This window comes from Glarea lozoyensis (genome assembly GCF_000409485.1).
Source record: "Glarea lozoyensis ATCC 20868 chromosome Unknown GLAREA1, whole genome shotgun sequence".
NCBI lineage: Eukaryota > Fungi > Ascomycota > Leotiomycetes > Helotiales > Helotiaceae > Glarea > Glarea lozoyensis.
The window spans coordinates 1,167,312-1,183,840 of record NW_007360983.1 but is presented as its reverse complement, the minus strand read 5'-3'; the positions used below and the strand labels follow the sequence as shown (position 1 = coordinate 1,183,840).

Here is a 16,529-nt window from a genome sequence, read left to right as displayed (position 1 = left end):
TTCCTCATTACTTTCCACAATGTCACCCACTGTGACCCACAGGCTCACCAATTCCAACCGCCTTTTCGTATCACTCACCCGTATGTTTATGCTCACTCTCTAATTCCCAGCTCCTTAATTCCCAGTTCCTCAGTCCCAATCCCAATCCCCCTTCCAACATCCCCATTCCCATTCCTCATCCCTTTCCCTATACGTTTCCCAACCCCCCCCATTCATCTTCCATTTCCTCATTCGTTTCTCCATTCCCCCATTCCATTCCATCCTTCCCCTTTCCATCTCCCCTTCCCATCTCCCCTTCCAACACACAAATCCACACAGCAGACACAAATCTTTTCACCTCCAACACACAACACTACACAACTAAACAAGTTCCAAAGGACGAACCTTTCTCAAACCACGGCAGTATGCATGCCACACACAATCTTCCCATCTATCTCAACACCTCAAAGCCACATCACAACCACAATCACAACCACAAATCACTCATCACATCACAATCACCAATCATCAAGCACACAGAAGTTATAACAGAAAACTCCATCCCCGTAGAGATGAATTGGTATTTGGTATTGGTATATGCATAAACCCCCTCACACTTCAAGTTCTTCAAACCACCTAAACCCCATCTCCCCACAACCCGTCCCCGTCAATCTCTCCCATCACCTCCCACTCCAAAAAGAAAACACACAAGAATTCCCTCACCCCCCATCCTCTCAACACCCTCAACTCAAAGAATAAAAAACAAGTTAAAACGCCAAAAAATGCCCCATTTTAAACACATTTCCCACCCACCCAACCCATCCCATCCCAAAACCCCACCCAAAAATAATCAAAATCAAGCAGAAGTAGTAGGCGTAGGAAACTCCCCACTCCCATGCACAGCCGGCGGCAATCCCAACGGCAACGGACTCGGCAGCGTACTCGAACTCGAATTGGCACTCCCCTCACCACTGCTTTTCCTCCCATGAAGATTCAGCACTCTGTATAACAAGCCCTTTCGTTTCCCCGCCGCGCCAAAGCCAGGTCGAGGGCCCATAGTACGGCCTCCACTCGGCAAACGACGACTAACCTCGCGTTCCCACGCGGAGGTCGTCTCAATGCTCTCTTTGCGATCGAGCTCCTCTTCCCAGCCGTATACGTCCGCAGACGAAGCTGAGTCGATGGAGGACATCATGGACGCAGCGGACGACGCGACGGAGGTGTCGAGGGTGAGGGCGTGGGAGACGGTGGACATGCGGTCGAAGCGGTCATCTGTGATGGTGCTGTACGTGGTGTTGGTGTTGAGGCTGCTGCGGGATTCCATGGCGAGTGGGTTGGCGGAGATCCAGATGCCGTTTTCGGTCTTGAAATCGTAGTGCATGGACATTTCCGTATCGACTGATAATCGAGCTGGCGGTTCGGTTGCGGGTGGAGTTGGGAGTTCCTCGATTGGTGTGCCGGGACTGGGTGTTCCCAATGGGGTGACATCTGTCATTGGGGTATCTACATGATCGAGTGTCAAAGGACTGATCGGATTCAGAACCTCTTCCTGTTCCGTGATTTTGGCGGGTATAAAAAATGGATTCGGTCCTGCAACCTGCATACGTCGTTGATTCGGCACCAACCCATCGCCTTCTTTTTTCTTCGCATCTCTATATCCTCCAAAGATGCTTCCTTTTGCGGCCAGGCCATCCCTCCTGATAGAATCTTCTCTTCTCCCCTGAATTCTCGCCTTCCTCTCATGAAACTTTGCGAGCTCAGCGTCGCTCCCATGGTACAAACGCTGGTTAAGCGATGCCGCCAGGGAGGGACGAGGGTGTGAACTAATGTCAACGGGGGACCCAGGATGGGCTTCTAGAACTGGTGATAGATCACCTTCACTAAGCTTCAAGCTGGTTCCCCCGTTCAGCAAAGCCGGATTGTTGCGCACGCCTCTGGGGCGCGTAAGCCCTACCACAGGATGCTCCATAGGCGCGATGACTGGAATAGGGATAATTGAAAACATATCATTTGGTGACGACGTGACCTGCCGCCCTCATAAGCCGTGGTTGGACGAACTTGCGTCTTTTCCGCCCAAACTTGGCAGGCTTGTTGAGCTCCGGTTACTTGAACTTGAACCGTGAGCCGATCGACTTTTCTTGAAGCCGAATTTAGAACCGATTTTCTTCCATCCGCTCGAATCACTTCGACCGGTCTTGGGACTCGTCCCAGGTGATGCTTCGCTAAATGCAATATTAGATGTTGGGGGTGTATTAGGTGGAGTCATTGGTTCGAGTGCCGAACCGGAAGGTGAAGGAGAATCATTGGAATCGTCGGTGAGAATGTCTGGTAATTCAGACGAGGAGGTGTGGGTAGAACCAGATATATGTGCTGAGCGACGGCTCCCACGATTAAGTGCCGCACTCAGATGTGATTGATGGGAAACTCTTGGCGATAATGTTGTGTAAGATTGCGATATGGTGTCTACATCCCCCGCAGGTGGGCTGTCATTTCTCAGTCGCCGCGAACGAGCAGGTGATAGTGACCTCTCATCTAGCGATCCGGCCATATATGTATCTGCCATGGAATCGTCCGAAGTCCAAGGACTGATGTGTGATTCGGAGGATCTTGCTGGGCCTACTGAGTTAATAAATGGCACCAAAACGGATTCATCCATGAGCTCGTAAATGATCTTAACTGCCTCGTCCAGCTCTGATGGATCTGGTGGAGTATACGTGCAGGGCAGCGATACCAAATGGTCGCGCACTTGTGAAGGCAGATTGACTTCTCTTGGCCCATTTGGTACAATGTAAGCATCTAATAATTTCGTCCACAACATGCGGACATACTCGCACTCGGGCGATTGTGGTGATAATGGCGTGAGAGGGTCTTTATCCGCCATTTCCCGGTAATGTTTCTTGTATCTCTTGGCATCCATTGTGAATTCCAAAGTCTCCAAGCAATGATTCTGCGATAGATATGCCATGAATGCGCTCAAGGTCCATGGTGGAACGGCCGTGTTCGCCAGAACATCCTGTAATGTGGGCTTTCGAGGGCAATATGGTCCCGTGGGGATTGCGAGACTGAGTGGCCTCGAAGGCATAAAGTCACCGGAAGACATGAAGCCTTCGTCGTCCGCGTCCCAGTCCTCAAGGACGGACGAGCAGCGTGGGGAGCTTTCTCGTGAAGACGTGGTAGTGTGGATGTGGAGGTACAATGAGGGCGGTTTTCGGTGTTTCGATCTTCGCATCGCGGTTCGAAGATATTTCATGAGTCTGCTCGAGCAACAATCCTTCCTTCTAACTCCTCTTATCCCCTTTTCTTTCCTCCAAAATTAAGTGAATTGTTTCGTCGCTTTGAATGTCGGTCGACTGATCGCAAAAATGTGGTGTTCCTTTGTTACCTTGCGAAATGCATGTGTCGACGAGGTATTTTGATGGTACAGGTCGGAAGCCTACTACTTTTTCCGTCTCCGTTTGCTTTTGGGAAACCGTTGGCGGCAGTTGTGTTCCAGCGCGAGCGAAATAAAAGCAACTCGTAACGTCGTGATATGCAGGTAGCCGCGCGATGCCGATATGTCACCCAAGACAGCTCCAATTAATGGCGGATTTGAAAAGTATCAGTGAGCACACGACGGGCGTCTGCAGAATTTGATGTCGGTTGGAGTGCTTCTGGAATGCGAGCCCCAAAGCCGGGATATGTGTGTTCCAGGTGGGAGGAAGGGTCGTAGTGGCGAAAGACGAAGTGATCCGGAAGGGCTGGCGGTGGTCTGTTGCGAAAACGCTGCCTGGTACAGTGTGACCTGCCGCAAAGAGAAGGGAGTCCAACGGAGAGAGAATGAGCGTGAGGACGCAGGAGCGAGAGTTGTTCAAACGCGGAGAGGTGTCAAGTGGTAAGGGGTGGAAGGAATGGGCTCAGTGTTCGACGTCCGGGTATCGAGTACAAGAAAAACAATTCGCCAAAACCGTGGTATGCAAGACAATTCGAGGTGAGAAGGGCGCCGGTGAAGCCGGTATAGTACAATCAGCGACGAGAGGTGAGATGCTATGCGTGCTATGCTATGCTATGAGATTATGAGAGAGAGTCGTTGTCGGCGTGGTCAGAACGGATTGGTAAGATGTGAGGTTGTGTGTGTGAGAGCAGGTGCAAGTGAGGATCGTGAATACAGTAGAGTAGCAGATGGATGGATGCGGTCCTGCAGCAACGGCGAGTCGTGCTTGGGAGTGGTGGTGGATGGTGGTATTGGTGGTGTGGAGGGCAGTGCGTAGTAGTGATGCAAAGCTTAAGGGCCGTTGACAGGTGACTTTGAGGCCAATGATGATGGGGAGGCTCCTGCTGGTCTGCTCGCTGCTTGAATGTTTGAGGTGTGCAGAGAGGGACCGTCCAGCTTAGCGGTTTCGTCGCTGTTTGCAAGGTCGTGGCTGATGAAAAGTTCCGGCGTCAGTCAGGGCAGGGTCTCGGTTTCCTCCGTCAGCGCCGTCCGTTCGGCTTCGTACAAAAGGAACGAAGAAGAATAGTAATAATCGTTTGCTTCCTTTTTGCCCGGTTCCTCGCTTGCTGGGCCGTTTGCTTTTCTTTCACGATGCCCCGTTTGGCGGAAGCGCGAGACAAAGCAAAGGGAAAAGGCGTGCGGAAGGAAGTCGCCTCTCTGGCACTCGCTCGCTGTTCCACTCGCTCAGAGCAGCAAGCCGGCCTGCGCGAGGGAGCCAAGACGCTCACTCCTAGGCTTAGTAGGCTTCGAAGTTGCCTCTCTAAGGCAAGTCCGTAGTGGTCCGCCGTCTGCTAGCCGGCGTTAACGTGTTAAACTTCTGTCTAGGCCCGCTCGTGATGCTGAGCTGGCCTTGGCTAGAGACAGAGGAGGGGCCGTCGAGCAAGTGGAGAGCCGAGTTGAGGATGGGCATGATGGACCGATGCAGGTGCAAGAGCATCTAAAGGACCTCAACCATGCCTATACCCACATCGATCTTTACACTCATCGCCAGACCAGGAAGAGAAGAACCGTAGTCAGTAATTCGTAACAGCGTTGATACTTGGCAGCAGGCAAGAGGACTGAAGAAGGGCGCACAGCCAGTCAGTCGCGGATAGGGGTCGACAAGAATTCTGCTGTATCCAACGACGATGATTAGATGTTGATGCAGATGGCTTTGCTTGGTGATCTTCGACGCACGAAAAGAACTCCGTACGGAGAAACACAAGGCAAGACAAGCTCAGAGCAGATTGCTAGAGGCAGCGGTGTGAAGTGTAAGATCTGCGTTGATCGTTCAGTCTCAGTGGTGAGAATGTTGGTAGGGCGAAGGTTAGGCTCGAGCTAGCCTGTCGCAATGGGTTCCTTGCTGATCTCGCCGGTACTCAGTCAAAAGGGCAGGCCGTGAATGGATTGCGGACATCCAGGTGTCCAGGAGGTAGATAGTCGTGTAGGGGTTCAGATTCGAATTAAAGTAAGACGCATCAGAGCACAATCAAAACACTTTATTCCGTGGCTAAAGAGGCCAAAATGGTAGGAGAGAAGAAGAAGAAGATGGCCCTGCGTTTACAAGTATTTGGAGCTGGGGAGACGACATGTACAGGCAGGTCAGCACACTAGTACTGGAGGGGATAAACGGAGGGAGACGCCGCGCGAGATAACGACGCACTGAATTGCTGCCAAAGCTGAAGGGAAAAGGCGTCAAAACAATCAGAGGAAAGGGGGTGTTGCACCACCAGAACTGTGCAGAACACCACCAAAATACATCACGAACAGGGAGCAATTCATCCAGGACGGGAGAACCAAACCAGAGGCCAGCGACGAGGTTCACGCCTTTCCGGATCCTGCCCAGCCCTTCTTCTGGCTGCTAGAGCGGCGAGCCCAAGTCATCGTGCTGGAGCATGGAAGGCCCGTAGAAAAGTCTCTTGCGTTGCTGGGACCCGTGGGACGGCATGGATGGAAGCTGTCGAAGAGCGGCGAACAATGGAAGCCATCGAACGACGCGCTAGAACACCGGAGGAGCTGGCGTCATGGGGGCAGACTCCAATCAGCAGCAGCGCCCTTGCAATCGTGTTCGAGCTGTCATGCACTCGTCGAATGGGAGCGGCGTGGCAGAGGCACGCTCTGAAAGCGGCCTAGTCTGGAAGCCTTCATTCTTCTGAAAAGGGGGGCAGACATGGGCGCTCCCCCGTCACAACCTGGAAGGCTTGACAAAGCGGCGTTATCCTCCTGCTCTGACTTGCTGCTTCCAGAAAGCGTCTGAATCCAGGATCATCCCGTCTAGTGCTTTTTCTAGAGCTCGCCCAGCCTCTAACGCAGCTCCATCTATCAGACTACCAAGCGCTAGTCACGGGAAACCAACGCAGAACTGGGAGGTGCTTGATGGATACCTCGGCGCGAGAAATGAAAGAAATAAAAGAAAACAAGCTTCCTGAAGCGCTCAGCAAAAAATCTCAAACTCAGAGGAGGGAAGAAAAGAAAACAGATCCCCATCGCTTAATTTGTTGATGCCCCCCTTTTCCCCTTTGGGTGCCGCAGAACAATTGGCCCGAAACCCCATCTGCGAAGAATAGATTGCCTTGGCGCTTCGACGCATCCGTAACCAAACGATCGACAAGAAGTGGTCTCAGTCTCCACGTGGTCTAGCGATATCGAAGGCGCGAAGAACGTGATGTGCAAAGATTATCTCCGCTTTGAAAGCCAAAGCGATTGATGATCAGCGACACGAATTATTGATTAGCATCGTAACGAAAGCTCATCGGACATGCCTCCAGATAAACGTCTTTCGTGGCCAAAACCTCGAACGGCTTCCAACGCTGGTACCTGGCGATAAAGTTATTCCACGCTGCAACCCAACGTCTTCTTCCCATATTACCATAATATAGACATCGTATACAATCATGTCAGTGAGCTGTCTGATAGGCTGTTCTCCCTCACGCACTACCGGATGTCGATATAATAATGCAAAGCTTATGATGCTTATCATCACTTCATCTCCAACCACCATAGTTTCGTGTCGCCACACGCATTCGAGAACTGTTGGTAATCAACCAATCAACTTTTCACAAAGCCATCGCTTTGGGGTCTGTCGAAGATCGTCACGTCTACCCCTCCATGTCGTCTTCTGGACTAAACCCAGTTCGGTGATCTAATCTATCTACCGTCGCACTTGTCGCGATGCAAATATCAAGTGCCGAGACAAATGCGATTGCTAGAAAGAGCAATTATTCATAGTGAGATAGTGGCCTCGAAGCAATTCTGTAGCGCAAAGTAATAAGCTTCGAGAGTGAGTGCGCAGTCGCTGGTAATTCTCTAGAAATCCAAATGCCGAGATATAGACTTGCTTCCCCGCATCGTAGTCGCATACAAACGACTAAAAAACGCTGTCTTTGCATCACATTGCATCGATATCTTTTCCCCATGATTGTCGATCTCGTACGCGTACAGATTATCAACTCCACAGTTCTCCGTATATCTTATTCGCATCGTCGATGAGAGAAAATAAGCATCAGAAATGGCTACACCAGAGGTAGAAGGTACATGTTTCTGGAGATAAAAGATTGTCGATCAGCCTCGGCAGCAACATTTCATTGGAACGTTCTTTTCGGATCCTGCGTGGCTCAGTTACCAGTCACATTCCTCTCAATGCGGCTATTTGTTCCTTTCATTGCGGCGCTGACTGCCTCTTTGACGAAATAAATAAATAATCACTCCGACGATCATGTAAGATGGGATCAGATCATCCATTACCTGAAACGCACCTGAAGCTTCCAGTAAGCTTCTGGAACACCACCACCAACATTCTTCTGTCGTCATGCTCTGACACAATATTGGCATCCACAATTCTTATTTTGTCGGTAAGCTTTTAGCGACTTGGCCTGAGAATAATCCAACTCTGAAAGAGAACGTGATGAAAGGATGACTGCTGAGCATTTTCTTTGAGAGTTGCGCAATATTTGGAGCATTTTCAAGCCACTTATTCAAAGCTTATTATTCTCGCTCAATCTTTCTCATATTCTGTCATGTGCCTCGCGAAACCCCCTTTCTTAATATCTCATTTCATTTCATACCCAACGTAAGATCAGATGTATCGCTAACATTGAATTTCTCATCATTCTCAACCCTCAGTCGTTCTCGCTGGCGTTTACAGTGCTCTTCGTACCAAACCGGAATCTGGTCATCAAAAAACCTCCAGCCCTCTGGCTCAATGCCGAATATTTGATCCTTAAATTTGGTATGTTGCCGCGATTTCCGAAAGAGCGTTTCTTGTTCTTCTTCAGAGAACTTGGAAATTTCAAAGTGTTCCAAATCATCTAGGATATCTTCCACAGAACCCCAGAAGGAGCCACGGTCATGTTGGTGGATCGACGTCGTGTAGGTATAGCGCAGAAGCCTGCTCTTTACAGTTCTTACATGTATGATGAAATGGCCTGGTTCGATGCTTTCATATGGAACAAGTTGTTCGACTTTGAAGAACGAATGCTGGAGGACGGATCTAGGTTTGCCAGGTGTGATACCACCTACGTCGAGTGGAATGATCCATGTGTAAGGATCACCAAGATGTCTGTTGCTAGTCAATTGAAGGGAGTGTGTGTTTTTCAGATCGTTTTTGGCGGGTGCTTTCTCCCATGTCCATCCTAAACGTTGATATTTCATCGCAAGAGTCTCACCATAGATGTCTGCTACCGAGTTATCATCCTCATCTCCATTGATACTGTAAGCTGCCCTTTTGATGAAGGTCATATCGGGAAAGAGCGAATAGGCAAAATCCCACGAGATGATGTTCATCATCTGGGTTTGACCAAAAACGCCAATTATTGCATGCAAAGGGGTAGTAGTCGTACAGATGATTCGGATCTTGGTTGATTTTCCCCCGCTCAACTTTCTCACATATGTTTTGATCTAGACGCCAGGTAAGCACAGCATTTAAAGCAAGATAAAGGCATGGAATTACCCCAGAGATACGCCACCCACGCTCTTGATCAGACGACAAGCCACCATTAGCTATTGTTCGCGCGGACTGAAGCGTATATCCTTCATTTACTACCAAATATTCGCCCAGAGCATCAAAACTGTCTTGGTCATCAATCCAGCCTTCCACATAAACATCTAGCTCAGAGTCCTCCCAGATTTTTCTCTCGAAGAACTGAACAGCAAAGCTTCCCGAGATGAGAGCATCATATGTAGCTAGCTGTGAGCGGAAGCTGACAGGATCTTTGACAAAGCGTTTGAGCTGACGATTGATATTCCATTGCGTCCTGAATAGAGTCTCAAAAAACGGAGTAAGTTGCTTGGTCGTTAGCTGGAATAGCAAGATGTCATTGGGTTCCAAGTAAGCACAGATGTTGTCGAAGATAGGATAGCACTTGAAAATATTTTGCCATCCCACTAGGCTATGGATGTCGGTCATTTAGAGGTATTCTAGCTTCAGAGCATCAATATGCCAAGCTTTCTATTTAGCTCGAGGTTGATGTGATGTTGTAGAGGTGTGGCTGAACGATGAGATCGAGGATACCTGTTTGCAGCACAATCCTCAATTCTCTGCGACCCCGCTCAGCATTTTTACAACCAATGAAATTGTGATATCAAATAATGATACGGTTGCAATCGGTTCCGGTAATAATGCTGACCGGCCGACGATAAGTTGTGGCCGGCATTGCCATTAGATTTTGAACGTCTCGAGCTTACTCCGAACTCCTTGCCTCTAGCTCGTAACTTACAACGAGAAGGTGTAAAGGCGTCCGACTAAATCCGTGAAACCAATATATGTGGCTTTGCCGTTCCTCAACCGTTACGCACACCGCTTGCATCTTTTCCCAGATTAATATTAATAGCAAGCCATGGGTCGGGCAAGACTTCTGTGCCGTTGTTGTCGGGCTATTTCTTATTCCCATGACAGGCCCAGACTGCCAAGCGCCAGCAATCCCAGCTTGGCCGTGATGGAAGAACGCTAGAAGGGCAACGCTGTCCAGTGGCGTCTTCTAGAATATTGCCAAATTGGCTCTTGACTCAATGGATTGGTGGCCAATGCATGTCATTGGATGCAGGTGTGTGCGCTTCTTCGGAGGTGCGTAAGCAGCAATGACAAAGAGGAAGGTCGTTTGTTTCGGGGTGATATTTTGGTTTTCTTTGCCGCCACTACTTGGATGTCCCGAGTTACAGTAGCATTTGATTATTTCACACATAAGGGGGCCCTGTATCAGGACTCTCTGTTGCCTCCATTCATTGTCCGAACTCATCACATCCGATTTTGAATGCGGCGATGCCGAGGAAATTACCAGCTGTGTAGAAGCGCTGGACGAGCAAAGGAGAACGATTAACCAAAATCTTCCCCCTTTTTCGGTATTTTCCTGAACCGAACAACGGATCCTCAAGGCGCGCGCTTCCAGGATCGCAAGCAGATGCTCGAGAGTTGCAAAGTGGTGGATCAGGAAGGTGCAGCTCAAGGCACGGCGATGATTGTATCGATCCACCCTTGGAATCATGGATATTGGCCTCCAAGAAGGCACCATGAATAATCACAGTCACAAGTGATATTGTTTTCAGTACCCGAACAGCCAACCATCTAGGTGTCGTGGCCAGACTTTCACGAGACAAGACGGGGACGGCTCGGTCCTCAATATCTCGTTCCACATCAAAGCTTCAAAGTACTTTGACTCCACGAATACATACGGTAGTACCGAAACGAAAAGCTGTTAGGTAAGTCGCAGCCTAGCTGCCGCATAGTTGACTTTTGAGGTGCAACCTGGCGCCATGTGAGTCGTACGCGTACGAATCTCACATGGCACAAGACATGGCACAAGACATGGCACTTCTTCAATTCCACTCGGGTTCGGTCCGCTGTCGTACAAGTCCATATTTTCTCTTGGTCCTCTAGGAAACAACCTTGAATTTTGGGCGAGGTTTCATCGCAAGAATATCGAAGACCGATGGAAAGCGGTTTCCATTTCCCTGCTATTGAAATACTTCCCTGAGTAACAGGGCCACTTTCTAGAACTTCCAGAGCCGTTGTGGATCTTCGGGAACTAAGCGGTATAAGTTTTTTCGCTGCAGTAGCTTCCACGAAAAGCAGTAATAGGTTGTAGGTCAACCTTCATGTTGAAGATGCCTCAAAATCAGAAAACTGTATTCACTGGAGAGGGATAAATTTCTTCCGGCATATGTTGCTTGTCCAGATGGAGTTTCTCTGGCGGTATTAGTTGACAGTTACATCATGTTGAGCCTTTTATTACGCACCTGCGGCATTTCTGCTAGTACAATTTGCCAACGCTTCTGATCATAAGTGAAATTCGGCGTGTGGATGCGTTCTGGAATGGATATTTTGCTCTTTGGAGAACCCTAGTTGTTGTCAGAGGCAGTGAATATTGCAACTCAGAATAGAATTTTTGGTCAGGTGTACGCGTCATTCCATGATACCAGCATCAAATTCCAGATCTCAGTGCCTGGAAAGGATACAGAACCTGAAAGGCAGACATTGATATGAAAAAGCATCCACAGCGTTTGCGAATGCTAGGCAGAGAGGAAATGACCGGCGGTTCTTCAATCACCGCGTAAGGCGCATCAGACGTCATTACGATATGTCTGAATACAACGATCTAACAATCAGGAGAGAAACACTAATTTATGAAGCATACAGCGTACTTCCTTTGGCCGCGGGAAGTTAGGTGTTTGGCTGCTGTATTGCTATCGATGTCGATATTTAGAAGAATGTGGCTGGTGGAAAACACTCCCATGAGCACAAGATATGTCTTTATTTATGGCAATGTCTGGGATTCAGTTAGCTAAACCTGGGCGCATCAGTGCAGACTGCAAATGCCAGATTTTTGAATGCTGTAGAGACTGCCGTTCTTATGTGGACTGTTTGTTTACTGCAGCATTTCTAAGATTTTCGAGGGTTTCCATGTTTTAAACGCAATCTGCAAATACATCGAAGATGAGCGATCTGTTTTCTTTCCGCCATCGCGTTTGTTTGCAACTTCTTGGGTCTCGAATTGGTTGTTGTTGGTAGAACTTTCCTTCCCATACGCGTCGGGAACTCTTGTCACGTTTTCTCAAGCTTCGTTCCTTCCCAACTTCACTTTTGGCTAGGTGACTTCGCTACGACCACCACTTTCTTTCCTTCTCGAGTGTCTGCTCTTTTAAAAACACCAAATTCCACCCATTTTGAACCCCATTTTGAGTCCTGGCAACATTCGTTCAGTACAATTGGGCTTCCTGATGTATTACCATACCATCTAAAGCTATCGAAAATGCCACCACGAGATGGAAAGTCCAGTGCCAGTTGCTGTACAAGTCGTACTCCTCCTTCGCCTGAAGGAGAACCTCCACGTCCTGCCATTTCACCATCCAAGGCACAGCAGCAACAAACAAAGAAATCATATCGTCGGGATCCACTAATGCAACAGCGGTGGCAGAACTTCTACCAATTTTCCTCGGCAAAGGAGAGCGGGAGACACCAAGTAGCCAAATCGAGGCAGGTGGTTTAAGCAAAGTGGAAAATCCCCTTCGTGGTGACAGGTCTGACACGGAAGATGAGTGGGATCATATTCGGTCTCGAAAAAGTACCAGCACTCTCAATGTTGTCAAGCAAAAGATCAGAAAACATTTGTCTCCGGAATTCAACCTCGCTAAGCGTCGTTCGATTTCCAGCGTTGGAACAACTGAAGAGGAGATTGAGAGGAGAGCAGAACTTAGACGACTTCGGCACAGGAGAATCAAGGAAGAACTGAGTAACGAAGCGAGTTACGATGATGATGCAAAGTCTATAGCATCTATCACTGATGGAGATACGACACTTGCAACAGCAATCAACACATCATGGGTTCCTGGTGATCCAATACCTGTTCCTCATCTTCTGAGTTCTTCCCAGTCATATCCAGTGTTGCCTCTTCGTGGACTACCGTCTTTGGAAGAGTAAGAAAACTCCAGTTTTAAAATGGCGACTGCTAACATACTTCAGACAAACTGATGACGACGAAAGTTGCAACGAGAGCGAAGATACCAGCAACACAGCACCAGCGATACCCCCAAAGAGCCGGAATAGAAAACCAAGAACTGTTAGCAGATCCTTAAGCTCAGTCACGAGACGACACAGTTCTCCATTGCTCACCAAAGCGGAAGGCTCATCTGCCAGTCATGAAACTCCGCAGCAACCGAGGAAAGAAAGTCTTCTGCCCCCTATTCCATCAGCACCGACCTTACCTCCAATGAGATTGCCAAGTATTGCTGAACCACCAAGATCATCGTGGAGATTATCATTTGTCTCTGGGAAAGCAGGAGAAGATGCTCGAAGGCCCAGCAATGAAGACCAAATATCAACTGAAATGGTCACCACAAGATCGACGATCAATGGTCAGCCAGTTTTGAGTCGATGGCTTCATGGCCAAGGACTTCGATACTCTTCAAATGTTATTGCAAGTCTTGACGAAGGCAATACAACTAGGTTTTCGCTTGTTTCCGAGTCGAGAAGTTGTCCAGTGAGTAACGATATTGCAGGCGTCGACGGAGGGGCAGAACATCAGAAAACTATAGCACCACTGCACGAGATGGGAATACATCACCGGCTGTTTTCTGCTGGAACCCTCCACCAGTCATGTTCTTCTCCTCAGCTGGCCAGTTGGGGCTCGCACCACCGCGGTGACTCAAGCATGAGTAATGCGACAGACATAATTCGCAAGGAGCGAGGCAAGTTTCTCAGAAATACTTCGAATTCTGCAGCAACAAGTGATGACATACCTCGTTCCTGGGGGAAATTCGTTCATAGTAAGACGTCTTCATTTTACTCCTCGACAAAGAACAGTTCCAGACCAACCCCTGAAAGCTCTCGCTTCAATCTCTCGAGTCTTCTAGCAAATAGCAAGGTCAAGCCAGATATGCAAAACATGAGCGGTAAGTCTAAAGACCCCCAGTACATGATTAAAGCTAATTTTCACTCGCCTTAGCAGATGACCCTGCAAAAAATGGGACAGAATTAACTCTGGCTACAACATCAAGCGACTGCTCACCACAACGTCTTTTGGTGCTCTCGCGGCAACCTCGGCGGCCAACTCCTGACGACAGTTCTCTTTTGGTTTCCGAGACAGAGTCTTTTCGAGAAAGAGAAGCAGAATTGAGCATCGTCAAAGCCAGATTTGCCTCTCTAGAGTCTCGAAGGTGTCCTAGCACACCCGTCTCGAGCAAATTCAAAGAGGAGTTCGACTTGGAACCCTCTATTCCTGAGTCTCCAATCGTTCGTCGACCTTCGAAATTCTCAAGACTAGCAAAGTTTGCCATTCGTCAACACGATGGTCCAGCAGCAGGAATAGACGATACCTTTGGAGTTCCAACCACCTTTGCGCACTCACCCTCTGCAAGAAAGAAAAGTGGAGCTGAAGAAGCTCGTGGAGGCGCTTGGGGAGGGACTCCAAGAAAGAAGAGCAAGAGACCAAGCAAATCAGCCGATGAGGTCAAAACTGTACTCGGAGGCCTAGCGTTCATGGGAAACAGAAGGAAGAAGAAAAAGAGTACTGCTGGAGAAGAAAATAACGGAGAGGACGATGATCCAAAACACATGCAAGAGTTAGTGATGGACTCTTGGGAAGCCGAGATGGCCGCTATCGCCGGCAAAGCCAAAGCCAAAAGCAAGAATATTGTCAAGAAGAACAAGCCAACTGGCCCTGACCTGCGATATCCGTCGAACTGGGCACGATTCCCAAGCCACACTCGCCATGAACGAAGTTTGAGTGCCGGTCGTCCAGACAAAGTGCAAGCAAGAGACTTCGGTATGAAAACCGTTGGCAATGGAGAGCCTACTTGGTATCTGCATGAGCGCAAACATCATTTGTATCATTACGAAGGCGATGATCATTCTTCCCATGCAGATGATGCAAGAAAGAAAGGTATTTTCGAGAAAGTTCACAAAATTTTGAAGGAAGAGATCAAGAACTTTGAGAACAGAGGCGAGCCTCCTGAGATTGAAGACACTTATGGCAGACGAAGCAGTATGAATGTTCCCCTTGAAACCGACTTTCCAGAATTGGAGATTCTACCAATGGAGCTTCGAAGTGCTGCACAGATGGAGAAGGAAGTGCTCGAGCAACTTGCTGAACAAAAACGATTGCAGGATCTCGCTGATACTGATATGGGTACCATCGACGGAAGCGTAGACTCCGGTCGTGCCGAAGTCGTTGGTGGTATTAGCATCGCCGATCCAAAGTTCTACGAGGATTGCGTCGTCACGACCACTCGTCAACTCTCCCCAGATAAGATTGAAAGCAGGAAAGGCAAATTTCGGACGTGGGCAGGGAAGGACTTTGATACGTTCAAATCGCTGACGTCTGTGAGCAGTGGATGTGGCAGTGGGAAGAGGAGACGTCGAGAGCTGAGTTTGAGGAAGAGCACGGAGGATTATCATGCTGAGTTGAGGGAGATGGAGAGGGTTGAAAGGGAGAAGGTGCTGAGTTTTGCGAGAGAGGTTTGGGGTACCAGGAGTGATTTGCGGGGGAAGCGGGATGTTATTGTTAGTGAGGTTGAGGTTGTGGATGTTTAGGTTGGAATGGGACGTTTTGGGGGTATTGGGTTAGTGTGGTTGGGGTCTTGTGGTTGGAGTATGCATTTGGTGTTAATGAGACATGGATAGGAAGTCTGCATTTTTGTGGGATTGGAACTGGGATTGATTGGGGGATGGTTGGGCTCCTGCTGGGTTGTGAAGGGGTGGACTGCTGGCGGTTTTTGTTGGGTGGGTATTCTTTTCTTTCTTTTGATGTTTTGGGGGATTGGAGGTTTGGAAGGTTGGAGCTTGGAAGTTTAGAACTTTGGGGGAGATAATGTATGTATAATTAGTTTGATGAAGGGGTTTTAAGATTAATGATGAGAATATTGATAGGAGAGTATGATTGATATGAAGGGGTTCGAGTGAAGAGATAGTCCTGTGAGGGGCTTTCGGCGAGATGTTCGCTGTGTAGACGAGAGGGAAATAATGTGACTTCAGACGCTCATATATTTGCGGACTGAGTCAGTAAATTGAAATAAAGTTGAAGGTATTCTTAAGATAAACCAGATGGTTTCTCGAGAGTGACAATTGTGTTTAGAACTATAGGAGATAAAAGAAAAAAAAAACGAAGCTCAACGCGTACTTCCGGCTTATAAGTGTCTTCCAGAATTTAGAGCGACTTCAAGATCAAACCCCACACAATGATTAAAAATTAGTAAAAGGAATAATCGTTAGTGAAGATGAACTTGAAATAACATCGACAAGCACTTGCTGGCAGAATTTTGATCGCTCACTTGAGCTCACTGACTATTGAGTGATAGTCAATGGGACTTGTCTAGTGGAGTAGGGAGTTTTATGGAGAATTGAAGGGGTTGAGAAGAGGGTTCTGGTGGGAATGGTGAGAGTCAGTGATGGAGAGTCGCTGGAGGTAGAAGGGGGGGTGGATCGTTGGGGTGTGTTGAGGTGAAGTGATTGAGGGAGGCTGATGAGCCTGAGATTGAGCTTGCGTGAAAGGTAAGATGCGAGAAGTAGATTGGAAATTGCGACGATAGCTCCAGAAGGAGGTTAGATTTTAGTGAGTGCACTCGAGGCTTCTTTGATGAGAAGATTTCAAATTGCTTTAATATAGAGTTCTCG

General features: G+C 48.4%; 7 protein-coding genes across 7 annotated transcripts; 4 read left to right on the top strand and 3 right to left on the bottom strand.

Moving 5' to 3' along the window:
* Nucleotides 1–835: 835 nt before the first annotated feature.
* GLAREA_09051 (uncharacterized protein) lies at nucleotides 836–1,984 on the bottom strand (the record flags this gene model as incomplete). Its single annotated transcript, XM_008078012.1, has 1 exon — nucleotides 836–1,984. The coding sequence occupies one exon, from the start codon at nucleotides 1,982–1,984 to the stop codon at nucleotides 836–838; it is 1,149 nt and encodes a 382-aa protein (XP_008076203.1).
* A 30-nt stretch (nucleotides 1,985–2,014) lies between these two features.
* On the bottom strand, nucleotides 2,015–3,208 carry GLAREA_09050 (Regulator of G-protein signaling, RGS; the record flags this gene model as incomplete). Its single annotated transcript, XM_008078011.1, has 1 exon — nucleotides 2,015–3,208. One exon carries the CDS (start codon nucleotides 3,206–3,208, stop codon nucleotides 2,015–2,017), a length of 1,194 nt encoding a protein of 397 aa, XP_008076202.1.
* Nucleotides 3,209–3,611: 403 nt separating this feature from the next.
* On the top strand, nucleotides 3,612–3,854 carry GLAREA_09049 (uncharacterized protein; the record flags this gene model as incomplete). The annotated part of the gene is made up of 1 exon (XM_008078010.1): nucleotides 3,612–3,854. One exon carries the CDS (start codon nucleotides 3,612–3,614, stop codon nucleotides 3,852–3,854), a length of 243 nt encoding a protein of 80 aa, XP_008076201.1.
* Nucleotides 3,855–4,540: 686 nt separating this feature from the next.
* Nucleotides 4,541–5,084, top strand: GLAREA_09048 (uncharacterized protein; the record flags this gene model as incomplete). The annotated part of the gene is made up of 3 exons (XM_008078009.1): nucleotides 4,541–4,722; nucleotides 4,775–4,965; nucleotides 4,996–5,084. The coding sequence occupies 3 exons, from the start codon at nucleotides 4,541–4,543 to the stop codon at nucleotides 5,082–5,084; spliced, it is 462 nt and encodes a 153-aa protein (XP_008076200.1).
* Nucleotides 5,085–5,905: 821 nt separating this feature from the next.
* GLAREA_09047 (uncharacterized protein) lies at nucleotides 5,906–6,061 on the top strand (the record flags this gene model as incomplete). Its single annotated transcript, XM_008078008.1, has 1 exon — nucleotides 5,906–6,061. One exon carries the CDS (start codon nucleotides 5,906–5,908, stop codon nucleotides 6,059–6,061), a length of 156 nt encoding a protein of 51 aa, XP_008076199.1.
* Nucleotides 6,062–7,573: 1,512 nt separating this feature from the next.
* Nucleotides 7,574–9,332, bottom strand: GLAREA_09046 (uncharacterized protein; the record flags this gene model as incomplete). Its single annotated transcript, XM_008078007.1, has 3 exons — nucleotides 7,574–7,683; nucleotides 7,993–8,824; nucleotides 8,877–9,332. 3 exons carry the CDS (start codon nucleotides 9,330–9,332, stop codon nucleotides 7,574–7,576), a joined length of 1,398 nt encoding a protein of 465 aa, XP_008076198.1.
* Nucleotides 9,333–12,171: 2,839 nt separating this feature from the next.
* Nucleotides 12,172–15,449, top strand: GLAREA_09045 (uncharacterized protein; the record flags this gene model as incomplete). Its single annotated transcript, XM_008078006.1, has 4 exons — nucleotides 12,172–12,217; nucleotides 12,328–12,835; nucleotides 12,882–13,810; nucleotides 13,864–15,449. 4 exons carry the CDS (start codon nucleotides 12,172–12,174, stop codon nucleotides 15,447–15,449), a joined length of 3,069 nt encoding a protein of 1,022 aa, XP_008076197.1.
* Between the last annotated feature and the right edge of the window lie 1,080 nt (nucleotides 15,450–16,529).